This window comes from Melanerpes formicivorus, unplaced genomic scaffold, assembly GCF_026170545.1.
Source record: "Melanerpes formicivorus ecotype bairdi unplaced genomic scaffold, bMelFor1.0.p_v2 SCAF_297, whole genome shotgun sequence".
In the NCBI taxonomy this organism is placed as follows: domain Eukaryota; kingdom Metazoa; phylum Chordata; class Aves; order Piciformes; family Picidae; genus Melanerpes; species Melanerpes formicivorus.
In genome coordinates, this window is record NW_027142649.1 from 172,236 (window position 1) to 190,043 (window position 17,808).

A 17,808-nucleotide genomic window follows, 5' to 3' on the forward strand; every position below is an offset into this window, starting at 1 on the left:
CTAGTCACAAGCGACAGGACCAGAGGGGATGGCCTCAGGCTGCCCCCGGGGAGGCTTAGGCTAGACATAAAAAGAAACTTCCTCACTGAAAGGCTTCTCAAAACCTGGCACAGGCTGCCCAGGGAGGTGGTCAAATCCCCATCCCTGGAGGGGTTTAATCCCCATCCCTGGAGGGGTTTGAATCTCCATCCCTGGAGGGGGTTGAATGCTCCATCCCTGGAGGGGGTTGAATCCCCATCCCTGGAGGGGTTTGAATCCCCATCCCTGGAGGGGTTGAATCCCCATCCCTGCAGGGGTTGAATCCCCATCCCTGCAGGGGTTTGAATCCCCATCCCTGCAGGGGTTGAATCCCCATCCCTGGAGGTGATTGAATCCCCATCCCTGGAGGGGTTGAATCCCCATCTCCCCCTCCCTGCCCCAGCATCCATGAGCCTCACCTCCAACTCCCCCCACCCTGTGTTCTGGGGTGCACCTCGCCCACCCCCCGCGGCCTCAGGGCAAGGGGTTCGAGAGCTAACCAGGTTTTTATTCTGCTTGGAGACCCCCCCTCCATCCTTCACAAGCCCCTCCGGGGCTTTGCACCTCCCCCAGCCCCTCCCCGGCAGTGCCGCCGCTGGGGTGGAGATGGAGAGACGCAGGGTTGGGGCGGGAGGGCAGGGGGGGAGAGTGATGGGAGACAGGAATCGATCCCACTCACCAAATCAATCCTTTCTCGGGTTTCTCGTGGCGGGGGGGGGGGGGCGGGGAGGGAAGAGGGAGGAGGTGAGGGCAGAGTTGGGGAGGGCAGGGAGACCCCCACGTCGCGGTGTGACCCCCACGTCGAGGTGTGACCCTCACATCGAGAAGAGCTCCCTGCACCCCCCTCCCCCCGACTTCACCGCTGCATTCCCGTGGGTCGAAACCTTCGGGAGGAAGATGAAGGAGAACGAACCCACCCCGGGAACCCCCCCTCAGCCTCCCTCAGCTCTCCTCCCCCCCCAGCCCCACCGTATGCCTCCCCCCTCCTCCCAAATGCCTCGAAAAGCTGTTTCGCGTCCGAGCCGAAGGGACCCGCCGGGGCTTGAGGGCACATCCCGCACACCGCCGGCAGCCCCCGGCCCTGGGGGAGGCTCTGGCGGGGGGGAAGGGGAGAGGTGGGGGTGACGGGGGAGACAGCACCGCCGCGCGTCGCTGGCAGGACTGGGCTGGAGCCCTTTTATCGTGGCCGGGAGGAGCGAGACTCAGGTTCCGTGTCCGGGGCTCTCATCCTACCCGACGGCATCCTGCCGACTGCCGGCGATGCGGGGCGGAGGGGACGGCGGAGCCGGCGGGGGGGGACGGACCCGGAGGGAAGGCTGGGAACAGCCGGGTAGGGAGGGTTGGGGGTGCTGGATGATGGCTGCTGCCAAACGCGTGTGAGTTGTACTCGTCGCCGTGCGAGTGGGAGGGCGTTAATTATGGCTAATTATGGTTTGTTTTTATTAGGGGGGGGGGGGCGATGTGTAAGGGAGGGGAAAGGCAGCGCTTTGGTGTCCTCCCCGGGTTCGCCCCCCCCTGGAGCGGGGAGGGCGTTAATTAGGGTTAATTTGTCATCATTGTTATGTTTTCCTCCGGGGGGAGGAGAGGGTGGAAGGGGGGTGTGTGTGTGCTGTGGGGGTTTGTGGTGCCCTCCCCGGGTAGGAGCCGGTTCCGTCCCCGCTTCAGGCTGGCGAGAGGCGGCGGTGGGTGGGTGGTGGGATGGGAAAAAGGGGGGTGGTGAAGAGGGAGGGGGCAGCGTGCGGGGTATGGCAGGCGGAGGGGGGGGAAAGGGGGGGAGGGGGGGGCTGGAGAAATGCTAATTCCTCCCTTTCCTCAGCGCCTCGCCAGCTCCAGTGCCCGGCCGGCCCCGCTCCGGCTCGCAGCTCAACCCCGCTAGCAAGGAAGGGGTGGGGAAGAAGGTGGTGGCGGTTGGGTGGTGGAGGGGGTCCGGGTGGGGGTCCTCCACCTCCTCACCTCTTCCCTCACCGTCGGTTCCTCCGCAGCTGAAGGGACCGGGCTGCCGGAGGAGGATGCTGTGGATTGGTAGCGACGAGGAGAAGGGCTGCGGGCTGCTGCACGCCACTTAGAAGGGGTAAGGTGCGGGGTCCTCCCGCCCAGCGGTGGGGAAGGGGAGAAGGGAATGGGGTAAGGGGTAGAGGGTGGGGATCAGGGAAAAGAAGAGGAAATAGAGAAGAACCAGGAGGGGATGGAGAAGGGAGGAAGGAAAGTGGGAAGAGGGAGAAAGGTAAGACTGGAAGGAGCAAAAAGAAAAGAGAAATATCGAATTTAAGGGAAAAACGAGAGGAAAAAATCGATTTAAATTTCTTTGGTTTGGATTGGTTTTGGGGAGGTGGTCAGGGGGAAGAGGAAAAGAGGGAAGAACTGAGGGGAGGTGGAGAAGGGAGAGAGAGAAAAGTGGGAAGAGGGAGAGAGAGAGGGAGAGAAAGAAAAGGCTCGAAGGAGGGGGAAAAAAAGGCAAAAAGCAAAGAGAAATAAATAATATTTGTTGAAATAGATAAGAAAGAAAAGGAGAGGCAAGTAAATGTTGGGGGGGTGGGGAGGGGAGGAAAAGAGAAATAAGAAAAAGAAGGAGAGAAGGGTGGGAAGAGCTAAACGGGAGGAAAAGAGAGGAAAACGAGGGAGAAGGGGGGCGGAAAAAAGGCAGCAGAGGGGCCGAGAAGGAGCGAGGGGCGCAGGGGGCGCAGCCCGGGGGGAGCCGGGCACAGACAATGGGGCACAGCCCCGCCGCCGCCCTCCGCTGGCTGGGGGGGGGGGGGGGGCGAGAGGGGGGCGAGAGGGGGGCGAGACCGGGCAGTGGGAGCGGGAGAGCGGTGGGGGGGAAGAGGAGGCAGGAGCCCTGAGAGTGCCCCCTGTGTGCTTGGCAGGGGGAGATGGCCCCGCTGCTGGCGCTGTGGCTGGCGGCCGCGCTGGGCTCGGCCCGGGCGTGCCCGGAGCCCTGCGCCTGTGTGGACAAGTACGCGCACCAGTTCGCCGACTGCGCCTACAAGGACCTGCAAGCGGTGCCCACGGGCTTGCCCTCCAACGTGACCACCCTCAGCCTCTCGGCCAACAAGATCACCTCCCTGCAGCGGCATTCCTTCGTGGAGGTGACGCAGGTGACCTCCCTCTGGCTGGCGCACAACGAGATCCGCTCCATCGAGCCCGGCGCCTTCGCCGTCCTCGTCCAGCTGAAAAACCTCGACATCAGCCACAACCAGATCGTGGACTTCCCCTGGCAGGACCTTTACAACCTCAGCGCCCTCCAGCTGCTCAAGATGAACAATAACCACATGGCTTCGGTTCCCCGGGGGGCTTTCCACACCCTGAAGGACCTCCGGTCCTTACGCATCAACAACAACAAGTTCACCACGCTGGCGGAGGGCATCTTCGACTCGCTCAGCTCCCTCTCCCACCTGCAGATCTACAACAACCCCTTCGAGTGCTCCTGCAAGCTCCAGTGGCTGAAGAAGTGGATGGAGAGCACGCTCATCTCCATCCCCGAGAAGGACTCCATCGCCTGCGCCCTCCCGGAGCAGCTCCGGGGAGTGCCGGTGGGGAAGGTCCCCGACGTCCAGTGCAGCTCTCCTACCGTGCAGCTCACCTACTACCCCAACCTGGACACCACGGAGCTCTTCGATGGCTTCACCCTGACGCTGCACTGCGCCGTGACGGGCACCCCCCCGCCCGAGGTCGCCTGGAAGATCCGCACCTCCAGCCAGACCTTGGAGCTCGGCGGCAGCCCCAAGGAGAGCGCCGGGAAGGAGCTGTCCAAACAGGACCCCCAGCGCTTCTTGGTCTTCAAGAACGGCACCTTGGTGATCCCCCACCTGAGCAAGAGGGAGGAAGGGACCTACACCTGCCTGGCCACCAACGAAATGGGCAGCAACCAGACCTCGGTCAACGTGGCCGTGGCGGGCAGCCAGAAATACCCTCTGCAGCCCGGGAGGGACCCGCTGGGGGGTAAAGCCCAAGCGGGGGACAAGAAGCCCGGGGCCAAGGGGGCAAAGAACAGCGTGCTCACGCCGGATGAGAGGAGCAAATCCTTCGGTCCCACCCGGCAGAGCCAACCGCCCTTGGCGGCCGGGCCGGAGCCCACGGGAGAGGGGGAAGCCCCTTTCCAGCTGCCAGCCTTTGAGAAGAAGTGTGGCTCCACCCAGCCCAGCAGGTACATCTCCAACCACGCCTTCAACCAGAGCGGGGACTTCAAGCAGCACACCTTCGACCTGGGGGTGATCGCCCTGGACGTGTCGGAGCGCGACGCCCGGGTGCAGCTGACACCCACCTACCTGCAGCCCGAGAAGGTCCACCTCAGGATGCTCTACCTGTGCCAGGAGAGCAGCCAGGGCCACGCCTTGGTCCAGTGGTCTAAGATCGAGGAAGGGGTGAACTCCTACTGGTTCCAGGGCCTGAGCCCTGGCACCAACTACTCGGTGTGTCTCACCTACCTGGGGGAGGACTGCCAGGTCCAGGTGGTCTTCACCACCAAAAAGGAGATCCCTTCGCTCATCATCATCGTGGTGGTGAGCATCTTCTTGCTGGTGCTGGCCACTTTGCCCTTGCTGGGGGCGACGTGGTGCCACCTCCTCTCCAAGTACCAAGGGAAGACCTACAAGCTCATCATGAAGGCCCAGAACCCGGACCAGATGGAGAAGCACATGGCCGCTGACTTCGACCCTCGCGTTTCCTACCTCGAGTCCGAGAAGAACTACAACCTCAGTGAGGTGGGGGAAGCCGAGGTGGAGGAAGAAGACGACGACGAGGAGGAGGAGGATGACGAAGGAGGAAGGAGGAGGAGGAGAGAAACGGAAGGAGCCGGGGAGCTGGAGCGAGAGGGGAGCGTGGCGGCCAGCTCCATGGTGGAGTCGCAGTCCAAAGCCGCCGGCGAGGAGTTCGAGGTGCGCTCCGAGTACAGCGACAAGCTGCCGCTGGGCGCCGAGGCTGTCACCATCTCCCAGGAGATCAACGGCAACTACCGGCAGCGGCCCCGCTGAGCATCCCCCCCCATCCCCCCCTCCCTCCCCCTTCCCCCACAACCCTCTCCGACTCCCCACCCCGTCCCCGGTCCCCACCTCCCCACCGAGTCCCCCTTCTTGCCCCTTCCCTGGGGCGCTGGTAGCTGCTTTTCCTCCCGAGACCTTCAAGAGGCTTTGAGCAACCTGCTCCAGTGGGAGGTGGCCCTGCCCGCGGCTGGCGGCTTGGAGCTGGATGATCTTTAAGGTCCCTTCCAACCTATACCGTTCTATGACCGAAGCATCCTCAGCGGCACCCGCCCGTCCTTCCTCCTTCTCCTCGTCCTCCTCTTCCTCCTCCCTCAGGCGGCAGGTCCCCGGGGAAGGGGTTTTGCCCCGGGGACGCTGGATGCGGGCGGGTTTCGCCCTGATTTCGTTTTCGGTTTCGGGTACCGGCGAGCCTCGCTCTCCCCGCTCGGCAGCAGTGCCGCAACGATTCCCGGGCCCCTGCCCGCCTCTGCCCGGTGGCTTCGTTCCTCTTCAAGGGAAAAAAAAACGATAAAACGACGGGGGAAAAGCGGTGAAAGGAAAAACAAAATCCCCAAACCCTTTCCTTACCTGGCAGCGGTTCGGTCCCCGGCGAGGTCCCTCCGCTCCCCGCTTCGGTCCCGCCGCTCCCTGGCTCCCCGGTGAGTCCACCCCGTTCCCCGGCTTGCTCCTCCCGCTCCCCGGCTTTCTCCCTCTTTCGCCCCCGCTGAGCCCCGCTGGGACCCTGCCGCAGCCCGGCGCGGTCCCCACTTTTCCTCGGCGGTTATCCTCCCGCTACCGGCTCCGCACCGCTGCTCGCCGGCTCCTTTCCGAGCCTCGGCGCGGTCCCCGCCGCTTTCCGGTGGGTTCCCTCCACTCCTCGGGCCAGACCCTCCACTTCTTCAGTTCCCCCACCGAGTCCCCTCCGTTCTCTGGCCCGACTCCGCCGAGCCGCGGTGCGAGCCCCGCCGCACCCTAGTGCGGTCCCCATCGCGCCTCGGCGTTATCCTCTCTGCTTCCCGCTCCTCGCTGCATCCCGGCTGCTGCAGCCCAGTCTCTGCCACTCCCCGGTGGGTGTCCGTAGCGCTCCGCTGAATTCCTATTTTCCGCGGTGTGAGTTCCAGGGCTTCCCGGTGGGTGCCAGGGTGAGAGCCACACTGCTGCCCGGTGGACATCGGGGCTCTCCACTGCTGCCCGGTGGGTACCGGGGCTCCCCGGTGCCATTCTCCGCTCCTCCGCTCCCCGGTGCCATTCTCCGCTCCTCCGCTCCCCGGTGGATGCCGAGGTGCAAGCCCCGCCGCTTCTCGGTGGGTACCGAGACTCCCCAGTTCCATCCTCCCCTCCTCTGCTCCCCGGTGGTTGCCGCGGTGCCAGCCTCGCCGCTTCCCGGTGGGTACCGAGACTCCCCAGTTCCACCCTCCACTGCTCAGTGGATACCGCGGTGCCAGCCTCGCCGCTTCCCGGTGGGTACCGAGACTCCCCAGTTCCATCTTCCCTTCCTCCGGTCCCCGATGGATGCCGCGATGCCAGCCTCGCCGCTTCCCGGTGGGTACCGAGACTCCCCAGTTCCACCATCCACTGCTCAGCGGATGCCGCGGTGCCAGCCCCGCTGCTGTCCGGTGGGTACCGAGACTCCCCAGTTCCATCCTCCACTGCTCAGTGGATACCGCGGTGCCAGCCTCACTGTTTCCCGGTGGGTACCGAGACTCCCCAGTTCCATCCTCCCCTCCTCCGCTGCTCAGCGGATGCCGCGGTGCCAGCCCCGCTGCTGTCCGGTGGGTACCGAGGCTCGCCGGTACGATCCTCCCCCCGCTGCCCAGCGAGTACCGGGACTCCCCAGGTCCATCCTCCCCTCCTGCTGCTGTCCGGTGGCTACTGGGGCTTCCCGGTACGACCCTTCCTCCGCGGCCGGTGGATGCCGAGGTGCGAGCCCTGCTGCTGCCCGGTGGCTATTTGGGCTTTCCGGTATCACCAGCCCCCTGCAACATCGTTGCCCGGTGGGTACCGGGGCTCCCCAGTAGGATTCCCCACCCCACCCCCGTTGCCCGGTGGGGACCGGGACTCCGCGGTGCGTTCCCCGGTGCCGTGACCATTCAGCAGCCCGCGGGGCTGGACAGCTCCGCGCCCCTCGCCCGCTCCCCGGGGTGGCAGGGGGTAGCCACTCCGGTCCCATCCCGACCCCCGGTCCCCCCGCTCCCCCCATCCCTCCCTGGCTCCGGCGGGGCCCCTCGATGTGTGTTGGGTAGAGTAGCCTTGTAGCCAAGTGTCTGTGCCGTAGAGGCGCCCGTGACGGTGGGGGGTGGGGAGGGGGCTATGGTGGGGGGCGGGAGGTGAGAAGTCAGCGCCGCTTCCCCCCCCCCCACTCCCGCTCTCCGGGAGCCCCGGGAGTGGCGAGAGCCGCGGGCGCCTTTCTGCGAGCTTCTGTCTGTGAAAGAGTCAATAAAAAGGGATTGAAAGTGGAGCTGGGTCTGTGCTGGCTGGAAATGGGGGCGGGGGGGAGGGGGGTGGTGGGATGCGCTTCGGGGGGTGTGGGGGGGTTGGGATGCACTTGCGGGGGGGGGTTGGGAGGTGCTGGCAGGGGGGAGGGGGGTTGGGATGTGCTGGCAGGGGGGAGGGGGGTTGGGATGTGCTTGGTGGGGATGGGGGGTGTGGAATGCACTTGGGAGGGGTGAGGGGGGTTGCATGTGCTTGGTCCTCCCCATCACTGCCCCCAGGCTCACAGCCCCTGGTGCAGCCTTTGGTGCAGGCTGGTAAGGCCAAGGGGGCTTGGGTTGCTGGGAGGTGGTGGTGTGTACATCACCCTGCAGACAGGGTCCTGCAGACCTGACCCTAATCCATGACCCTACAGCCATGACCTACATCCATGACCCTACAGCCATGGCCTTACATCCATGACCCTACATCCATGACCCTACAGCCATGACCTACATCCATGACCTTACTACCATGACCTTATATCCATGACCCTACAGCCATGACCTACATCCATGACCTACATCCATGACCCTACATCCATGACCCTACAGCCATGACCTTCATCCATGACCTACATCCATGACCCTACATCCATGACCCTACAGCCATGACCTACATCCATGACCTACATCCATGACCCTACATCCATGACCCTACAGCCATGACCTTCATCTATGACCTTACAACCATGACCTTATATCCATGACCCTGCATCCATGACCTACATCTGTGACCCTACATCCCTGACCCTACAGCCATGACCCTACAGCCATGACCTACATCCCTGACCCTACAGCCATGACCTACATCTGTGACCCTACATCCCTGACCCTACATCCCTGACCCTACAGCCATGACCCTACATCCATGACCCTACATCCATGACTCTATCCCCAGCCCCATCCCACCCTGGAGTGCAGCGGTGCCGGGCCTGCTCAAGCAGGTTCTCAGCGTCACCCTGGTCCCCAGACACCCCCATCCCCAAGGCCAGGGCGCTGAGAAGGTCCCCCCTGGATTCTCCTCCTCCTTCCTGGGCTGATGATTTCAAGCTGCAGTTCCAGGGGGAAGATCTAAGGCTGCCTCTGATTGTTCTTCTTACCTACACCTCCGAAGCCCCATGCCCTTCTAGCGTCCCTGTGGCTGAGTAGGACGAGCCACCCACTCCCCAGCACCCAGGGGTGGCCCCTAAGGCTTCACTCAACCCCCTCACTCCCTCATCCCCCCAAAGGCAGCCTCCCCTCCCCCCCACCCAGGCCATCACTCCCTTTTCCACCCTCCAGACCCCAGCCTCTGCCTCTTCCTCCTGCAGTGTGGAGCGGGGCCGGTGAGGGGGGGGGGGAACAAACAAATGAAGCAAAGAGGTGGCAAGCAAGGGCTGCACCCCCTCAAAATTACCCCTTCAAATCCCCACCCACCCCCAAATCCTTGGAACTGGAGCAGGCCAGGTGTTTGCTCCAGCTTTCCCAGCCCTGCTGCCGAGCAGGGGCTCCCCCAGGCAGCCGAATCCCCTCCCGCGGATCCTCCGTAATTGAGTTTCTGCGCTGGGAGCCCGGGCGGGGGAAGCAAAGCACAACCGTCTCTGCCCCCTTTAATTAGGCAGTAATAGATTTCCTTGCCTAAGAGATCCACAGGGAATCTCCTCGGGATGAGCTCCCTTTCCCCTGCTGGATGATGGCCGAGATTTGCTTCCTTGATGGTTTTGGTTTTGCCCTCATTAGAACCCAGCGCCCGGAGGGGCAGGGATGGAGCTCAGCATTGCCTCACGACCTCCCCCCACGGCCCGAGGGCTTCTTCCTGGGAGGGGTCAGAGCAGCCCAGTCGGGGTTAAAGCATCCCGAGGGATGGCTCAGCCCTGGATGAGCAGCTGGAGGGGGATGGATGGCTGGAGGACAACGGGTGGTTGGAGGAGGATGGGTGGCTGGAGGAGGATAGGTGGCTGGAGGAGGATGGGTGGCTGGAGGAGGATGGTTGGCTGGAGGACAGTGGGTGGCTGGAGGAGGATAGGTGGCTGGATGTGAGGGGCAGGTTCTTCACCATGAGAGTGGTGAGACCCTGGAATGGGTTGTCCAGGGAGGTGGTTGAGGCCCTGTCCCTGGGGGTGTTTAAGCCCAGGCTGGATGAGGCTCTGTCCAGCCTGATCTAGTGTAGGGTGTCCCTGCCCATGGCAGGGGGGTTGGAACTAGATGATCCTTGTGGTCCCTTCCAACCCTGAATGAAACTATGAAACTATGAAACTAGGAGGATGGTTGGTTAGAGGACAGTGGGTGGCTGGAGGAGGATAGGTGGGCTGGAGGAGGATAGGTGGCTGGAGGAGGATGGTTGGCTAGAGGACAGTGGGTGGCTGGAGGAGGATGGGTGGCTGGAGGAGGATGAGTGGCTGGAGGAGGATGAGTGGCTGGAGGAGGATGGGTGGCTGGAGGACAGTGGGTGGCTGGAGGACAGTGGGTGGCTGGAGGAGGATGGGTGGCTGGAGGACAGTGGGTGGCTGGAGGAGGATAGGTGGCTGGAGGAGGATAGGTGGCTGGAGGAGGATGGGTGGCTGGAGGACAGTGGGTGGCTGGAGGAGGATGGGTGGCTGGAGGAGGATGGTTGGCTAGAGGACAGTGGGTGGCTGGAGGAGGATAGGTGGCTGGAGGAGGATGGGTGGCTGGAGGAGGATGAGTGGCTGGAGGAGGATAGGTGGCTGGAGGAGGATGGGTGGCTGGAGGAGGATGAGTGGCTGGAGGAGGATAGTTGGCTGGAGGAGGATGGTTAGCTAGAGGACAGTGGGTGGCTGGAGGAGGATGGGTGGCTGGAGGAGGATGGGTGGCTGGAGGAGGATGAGTGGCTGGAGGAGGATAGGTGGCTGGAGGAGGATGGGTGGCTGGAGGAGGATGAGTGGCTGGAGGAGGATGAGTGGCTGGAGGAGGATGGGTGGCTGGAGGAGGATGAGTGGCTGGAGGAGGATAGGTGGCTGGAGGAGGATGGGTGGCTGGAGGAGGATGAGTGGCTGGAGGAGGATGAGTGGCTGGAGGAGGATAGGTGGCTGGAGGAGGATGGGTGGCTGGAGGAGGATGAGTGGCTGGAGGAGGATGGGTGGCTGGAGGACAGTGAGGGCTCAGCCTCTCTGCAGAGCCTGCCACCAGCTTCCCTCCCTACCCATGAGGGATGTTGACAGGCAGCCCCGGGCTGTCACCCTACTCCTGGTGTCACCTACACTGTGGGAAGGCAGCTGGCACCCTTTTGGCCACAATGAAGCAGCTGTGGTGTCCCCTGTCCCCCGTTATCTGCTGCTCCAGGACAAAGACACATGAGGAGAATGAGCCTCTACCTGTCCCCACGGGCAGCAGCAGCACTGCAGCCCCCACCCTCTGAAGGGGTTGGTGCTGGTGCCACAGGTGGAGCCTGGGGTCCTTACAGCCGTGGTAAGAGCAGCACCTTTCATCTGCTCCACGGGGGGCAGAATTAGGCTCGGTCCTCTCCAGTCACCCCCCCTGTGTCCCCCACCGGGTCAGAGCCCCTCCCCCCGCTCTGGATGGGCTCTGAAGCTGTTCCAGTTGTGCTTCTCAGCACCGAGGGCTGCTGGAAGAGCCATTCTCAGCCAGCCCCAGGGCGATGGGCACCAACCCAGCAGGGGTCAGGAAGCAAGCCCCACGCCTGCCCTGCCAAGGGGAGCATCGTCTCCGAGAGGGGCACCACAAACCTCCCACAGGCCAGGGCCTGGGTCCCCTTCTCCTCGGGAGGGACGAGCCCTGGCTCACCCAGCCAGCACGCCAGCACTTCCCCGAGGAGCTGCTCCACATGCCCAGTGCTCCCCTTCTCCCTGGCACTATTTTTAACCCCGAGCTCCTTCACAGCCTGGCCTGCGTCAGCACAAGCGTGAAGACACAGAGCTGGGCTTGGGCTCCGTGGAGCTGAAGCCCTGCTGGAGGGAGAAGCAGGGGGGGAAGGGCTGGGGATGGAGGTCAAGCTCTCCTGGGGAGCAGTCCAGCCCCCCCCTCACTTCACCCTCACCTTGCTCAGCACCATTTCCAAAGCAGGGGGGCTTGCTGCAGGATGCAGATCCTCACCCCCTCTGCAGCTGGTTGCTCCAGACCTGCAGCAGGTGGGTTACCAAGCAGAGAAGACCACATGGGGCCCAGGGGAAGAGTGTGGGGAGTCAGAGAGTGAGGGACCCACTCAACATCCTGGCCCTGGAGGCCTATCCCTGCCCCAGTGGTCCCACGAGGCTGCAGGATGGTGGGTGGGAGAAGGAGGAAGAGCAGATGGAGGAGGATGAGTGGCTGCAGCACAGTGAGTGGCTGCAGGATGGGTGGCTGCAGGATGAGTGGCTGCAGGATAGTGGAAGGCTGCAGGATGGGTGGCTGCAGGATGAGTGGCTGCAGGATGAGTGGCTGCAGGATGAGTGGCTGAAGGATGAGTGGCTGCAGGATGAGTGGCTGAAGGATGGGTGGCTGCAGGATAGTGGAAGGTTGCAGGATGGGTGGCTGCAGGATAGTGGAAGGTTGCAGGATGGGTGGCTGCAGGATGGGTGGCTGCAGGATGAGTGGCTGCAGGATGAGTGGCTGAAGGATGGGTGGCTGCAGGATGAGTGGCTGCAGGATGAGTGGCTGCAGGATGAGTGGCTGCAGGATGGGTGGCTGCAGAACAGTGGCTGCAGGATGAGTGGCTGCAGGATGGGTGGCTGCAGGATGGGTGGCTGCAGGATAGTGGAAGGCTGCAGGATGAGTGGCTGCAGGATGGGTGGCTGCAGGATGGGTGGCTGCAGGACAGTGGAAGGCTGTAGGATGGGTGGCTGCAGGATGGGTGGCTGCAGGATGAGTGGCTGCAGGATGAGTGGCTGCAGGACAGTGGCTGCAGGATGAGTGGCTGCAGGATGGGTGGCTGCAGGATGGGTGGCTGCAGGATGGGTGGCTGCAGAACAGTGGCTGCAGGATGAGTGGCTGCAGGATGGGTGGCTGCAGGATGGGTGGCTGCAGGACAGTGGAAGGCTGTAGGATGGGTGGCTGCAGGATGGGTGGCTGCAGGATGAGTGGCTGCAGGATGAGTGGCTGCAGGACAGTGGAAGGCTGCAGGATGAGTGGCTGCAGGATGAGTGGCTGCAGGATGGGTGCCTGCAGGATGAGTGGCTGCAGGATGAGTGGCTGCAGGACAGTGGAAGGCTGCAGGATGAGTGGCTGCAGGATGAGTGGCTGCAGGAGGATGAGTGGCTGCAGGATGGGTGGCTGCAGGATGGGTGGCTGCAGGATGAGTGGCTGCAGGATGGGTGGCTGAAGGATGGGTGGCTGCAGGATAGTGGAAGGTTGCAGGATGGGTGGCTGCAGGATGGGTGGCTGCAGGATGGGTGGCTGCAGGATAGTGGAAGGTTGCAGGATGAGTGGCTGCAGGATGGGTGGCTGCAGGATGGGTGGCTGCAGGACAGTGGAAGGCTGCAGGATGGGTGGCTGCAGGATGGGTGGCTGCAGGATGGGTGGCTGCAGGACAGTGGAAGGCTGCAGGATGGGTGGCTGCAGGATGGGTGGCTGCAGGATGCGTGGCTGCAGGATGAGTGGCTGCAGGACAGAGAGTGGCTGCAGGATGGGTGGCTGCAGGATGAGTGGCTGCAGGATGAGTGGCTGCAGGACAGTGGAAGTCTGCAGGATGAGTGGCTGCAGGATGAGTGGCTGCAGGACAGTGGAAGTCTGCAGGATGAGTGGCTGCAGGATGGATGGCTGCAGGATGAGTGGCTGCAGGATGGGTGGCTGCAGAACAGTGGAAGGCTGCAGGATGGGTGGCTGCAGGATGGGTGGCTGCAGGATGAGTGGCTGCAGGATGAGTGGCTGCAGGACAGTGGAAGGCTGCAGGATGGGTGGCTGCAGGACAGTGGAAGGCTGCAGGATGGGTGGCTGCAGGATGGGTGGCTGCAGGATGAGTGGCTGCAGGATGAGTGGCTGCAGGACAGTGGCTGCAGGACAGTGGCTGCAGGATGAGTGGCTGCAGGATGGGTGGCTGCAGGATGAGTGGCTGCAGGATGAGTGGCTGCAGGACAGTGGAAGGCTGCAGGATGAGTGGCTGCAGGACAGTGGCTGCAGGATGGATGGCTGCAGGATGGGTGGCTGCAGGATGGGTGGCTGCAGGATGGGTGGCTGCAGGATGAGTGGCTGCAGGATGAGTGGCTGCAGGATGAGTGGCTGCAGGACAGTGGAAGGCTGCAGGATGAGTGGCTGCAGGACAGTGGCTGCAGGATGGATGGCTGCAGGATGGGTGGCTGCAGGATGAGTGGCTGCAGGATGAGTGGCTGCAGGACAGTGGCTGCAGGACAGTGGCTGCAGGATGAGTGGCTGCAGGATGGGTGGCTGCAGGATGAGTGGCTGCAGGACAGTGGAAGGCTGCAGGATGGGTGCCTGCAGGACAGTGGCTGCAGGATGAGTGGCTGCAGGACAGTGGCTGCAGGATGGATGGCTGCAGGATGGGTGGCTGCAGGATGAGTGGCTGCAGGACAGTGGCTGCAGGATGGATGGCTGCAGGATGAGTGGCTGCAGGATGGGTGGCTGCAGAACAGTGGCTGCAGGATGGATGGCTGCAGGATGAGTGGCTGCAGGATGAGTGGCTGCAGGATGGGTGGCTGCAGGATGAGTGGCTGCAGGATGAGTGGCTGCAGGACAGTGGAAGTCTGCAGGATGAGTGGCTGCAGGATGGATGGCTGCAGGATGAGTGGCTGCAGGATGGGTGGCTGCAGAACAGTGGCTGCAGGATGAGTGGCTGCAGGATGGGTGGCTGCAGGATGAGTGGCTGCAGGATGAGTGGCTGTAGGATGAGTGGCTGCAGGATGAGTGGCTGCAGGACAGTGGAAGGCTGCAGGACAGTGGAAGGCTGCAGGATGGGTGGCTGCAGGATGGGTGGCTGCAGGATGGGTGGCTGCAGGATGGGTGGCTGCAGGATGAGTGGCTGCAGGACAGTGGAAGGCTGCAGGATGGGTGGCTGCAGGATGGATGGCTGCAGGATGGGTGGCTGCAGGATGAGTGGCTGCAGGACAGTGGCTGCAGGATGGATGGCTGCAGGATGAGTGGCTGCAGGATGAGTGGCTGCAGAACAGTGGCTGCAGGATGGATGGCTGCAGGATGGGTGGCTGCAGGATGAGTGGCTGCAGGATGAGTGGCTGTAGGATGGGCGGCTGCAGAACAGTGGAAGGCTGCAGGATGGGTGGCTGCAGGATGGGTGGCTGCAGAACAGTGGAAGGCTGCAGGATGGGTGGCTGCAGGATGGGTGGCTGCAGGATGAGTGGCTGCAGGATGAGTGGCTGCAGGACAGTGGAAGGCTGCAGGATGGGTGGCTGCAGGACAGTGGAAGGCTGCAGGATGGGTGGCTGCAGGATGGGTGGCTGCAGGATGAGTGGCTGCAGGATGAGTGGCTGCAGGATGAGTGGCTGTAGGATGGGCGGCTGCAGGACAGTGGAAGGCTGCAGGATGGGTGGCTGCAGGATGGGTGGCTGCAGGACAGTGGAAGGCTGCAGGATGGGTGGCTGCAGGATGGGTGGCTGCAGGACAGTGGAAGTCTGCAGGATGGGTGCCTCCCCATCTGCTTTTCAAAGCTTCACTCAGCCTCTGGCTGCAGGGCAGAGGAGAAGACTCCTTATGACCTCCTCCTGCCGCGACTTCTTGCTCTCCTCCCTCCTGCCACCCTCACCCACTCTCCATGCCCCATCCCCTCCAAGCCATGCAGTGTGTGTGTGGGCATCCTACCCCCATCACCCCAAAGCCTTTCACCCCCTCTCAGAGGCAGCTCAGCAGCCGGCACTCTCCCCACGTCCTTCACAAACACCCTGAGATGTGCCCTGCAAGGGCTGGGGCTGGCTGGACCCTGAGCTTGGGGGGTGGGTTGAGGTGTGGGGGTGGGGGCTGGGGTGTTGGAGCAGAGCGGGGAGGGCAGGCTCCGGGTAGCAGCTCCGGGGGGAGGCGAGAGGCTGGAGGCAGGGCCCCCGCGGCCGCTTTCCAGCCGCGGCAGTGGGTCGGTGCCATGGAAAACAACACACGCACACAAAGTAAAGCCCGGGGGACGGGGAGGGGAGGAGAAGCCCGGCGAGAGCTGAGGGAACCAGAGATCCATCTTCCAAACCGCCCCCCCCGACCCCCCTTCCCGACCCCCCCCTTCCCCGCCAGGCCATTCCAGAAGAGCGGCGGCCAGCGGGCTCCATCCTCCCGAAGCTGCCGGTGAATGGGGCAGGAGGGGCTGGGAAAGGGAGTTGGGGGCCGAGGACTGGGGGGGGGGGGGGGAAGCAGGGAAGGCTGAGGAGAGCTGGAGGCTGGGGGGGGTGTGGAGGGGGGGTGTGCTGAGCGCCGGGTGGTTATTCACGGCTCTGGTATGCGACGTGCCGGCCCCGCTCACACACACACACACTGCCCCCCCCCCCCCACCTCCTCAGGGGCTGCATGGGTTCCGGTACCCCCGGGGGGGGTTGCTGGGGGGAGCTCGGAGGGGCTTGGTTAGGATAGGAGAGAGCCGAGGTGGAAGGGTGCTGCGGGAGGTCAAACTATGTAAGCCCCCCCCCGCCCTCGACTCCATGTCCCCCAGGTCTTGCTCCCCCACCCCTCCAGCATCCCTTAGTGGGGTAGGGCGAGACTGGGAGGAGGGGGGGCTGCGACAGAAATGGGACCCCCCCCCAAATTGCCCCAAGCAGAGGCTTTCAATGTGTCAGCCAAAGGGGGACACCCCCCCACCCCCTAGCGCTGCTGGGCTCTCACCCCTCCCGCACCCCCAGATGTCCCGGGGCTCTTTCCCCAGCCCGGTTGGGCTAGCCCCGCAGGCCAGGACCCTTTTGTGCCTCTCCCCCTCCCCCCCTTCAACCTCCCCAAATTTTTTGTGCGCGGCTTCTTCAGCCTCAATCTTCCTCCTCCCGCCCCCGGCCCCGGCCCCGGCCCCGGCTCCAGCTCTAAATGACAGGGTTGGGGGAACTGGAAGGAGCAGCAGGGCTTGCCGACGAGGCAGGCCGGAGACAAAAGGCTCCTGGCTGCCAGCTCCGTACCCGGAGCCGCGGTTTAACCTCTTCCCTGGTGGGACCCGGCTTCCAGGAGCCAGGAATCGGCTCCCGCGGCGAGGGGAGGCGAGGAGGCGGAGGAGGAGGAGGAGGAGGGGAAGCGAAGAGTTAGCTCAGCAATGTTTTGCTCCGCGGGACTTCCAGCGGCCGAGGATCCTTCCCGAGGGCTCTCCCTTGGCCGAGAAGGAACACTCCCAGCAGCAAGAAAAAGCTGTTTGGTTGTTCCATGACAGGGGAATGGAGCTGGAAGGGACGAGTGCTGGTGGTGGTGCTGGTGGTGGTGGTGCTGGTGCTGGTGCTGGTGGGGGTTTGAGGTTGGGAAGCATGCTGCAGACCTCTCCACGGCTCGCTGGGGGTTTAGGGGCAGGCTGCTGGGGAGGGGGCTGAGGGGGGCCCTGCTGCTCCAGACTCAGCAGGGTCAGCTCCCAGCCTTCAGCTCCCACTTTGCTTTTCAGCCCAAGAGCTGGAGCAGGAGCAGCCCTGGGGGGCTTGGGGGCGGGGGGGGGTGAGTTCCATCAGCCATCCAAGAGAGGCATTTCTTTTCCCTCCTGAGGGAAGGAAAGGGTTGAGGGGGAAGTTCCTCGCTCCTTTTTGGCCAGGAAATGCCTTCTGCTGCTTCCTCCGAAGATCTGGCACCCAAAAAACCCAAACCCCAGATCCCTGCCTGGGCTCGACCCCCCTCCTGTTCATTGCCCACCCCCCACCGCCCGTCTCTTGTTCCCAGGAGGAAGGATGAGGCCCCTGCTCTGCTGCCTGGGGCTGGCGATGCTCCTTGCGCCCTGCCGGGCTTGTCCCGCAGCCTGCTCCTGCTCCACCAAGAAGAACGGGCGGCTGCTGGCCGAGTGCGCCTACAAGGACCTGCAGGAGGTGCCCAGGGGGCTGTCCTCCAACGTGACCATCCTCACCCTGTCGGCCAACAGGATCGGCCGGCTGGGGCAGGGCTCCTTCTCCGAGGTGCCCGAGGTGCAGTCGCTGTGGCTGGGCTACAACCAGATCGGGGCGGTGGAACCGGGGGCGTTCGCCTCCCTGCCCCACCTGAAGAACCTGGACCTGAGCCACAACAAGCTGGCAGATTTCCCTTGGCAGGACCTCCGGAACCTCAGCGGCCTGCAGATCCTGAAGCTGAGCAACAACCGCCTGGCCGGGCTGCCGCGGGACGCTTTCCACTGGCTGAAGGAGCTGCGCTCCCTCTGGCTCAACGACAACCAGCTGACCACCCTGGCCGAGGGCACCTTCGACCACCTGCCCTCCCTCTCCCAGCTGCAGCTCTTCAACAACCCTTTCAACTGCTCCTGCAAGGTCTTCTGGCTGAAGAAGTGGACCGAGAGCACCTCCGTCTCCGTCACCAAGGGCGGCTCGACCCTGTGC

At 63.7% G+C, this 17,808-nt stretch overlaps 2 protein-coding genes across 4 annotated transcripts in view; both read left to right on the plus strand.

Annotated features, from left to right (window-relative positions):
* Positions 1-1,176: 1,176 nt before the first annotated feature.
* On the plus strand, positions 1,177-7,427 carry ISLR2 (immunoglobulin superfamily containing leucine rich repeat 2). 3 transcript variants are annotated; one of them, XM_068170228.1, is made up of 3 exons: positions 1,177-1,224; positions 2,001-2,089; positions 2,883-7,427. In XM_068170228.1, exon 3 carries the CDS (start codon positions 2,889-2,891, stop codon positions 4,986-4,988), a length of 2,100 nt encoding a protein of 699 aa, XP_068026329.1. In that variant the 5' UTR covers positions 1,177-1,224; positions 2,001-2,089; positions 2,883-2,888; the 3' UTR covers positions 4,989-7,427. The 3 variants fall into 3 exon arrangements, with proteins under 3 accessions (XP_068026329.1, XP_068026330.1, XP_068026328.1); XM_068170229.1 differs by lacking the exon at positions 1,177-1,224 and adding an exon at positions 1,370-1,394; XM_068170227.1 differs by lacking the exon at positions 1,177-1,224 and adding an exon at positions 1,670-1,704.
* An 8,058-nt stretch (positions 7,428-15,485) lies between these two features.
* Positions 15,486-17,808, plus strand: part of LOC137458948 (immunoglobulin superfamily containing leucine-rich repeat protein-like) — a 2,604-nt gene continuing 281 nt past the window's right edge. The window contains exons 1-2 of the mRNA XM_068170237.1: positions 15,486-15,616; positions 17,165-17,806. Coding sequence (XP_068026338.1) covers positions 17,173-17,806 — 634 coding nt within the window. The 5' untranslated portion in view covers positions 15,486-15,616; positions 17,165-17,172. The remainder of the gene's footprint in view (positions 15,617-17,164; positions 17,807-17,808) is intronic.

What these genes read in the sequence shown, in the direction of transcription:
- ISLR2 (XM_068170228.1), top strand. Translation starts at nt 2,889, where the DNA reads ATGGCCCCGCTGCTGGCGCTGTGGCTGGCGGCCGCGCTGGGCTCGGCC.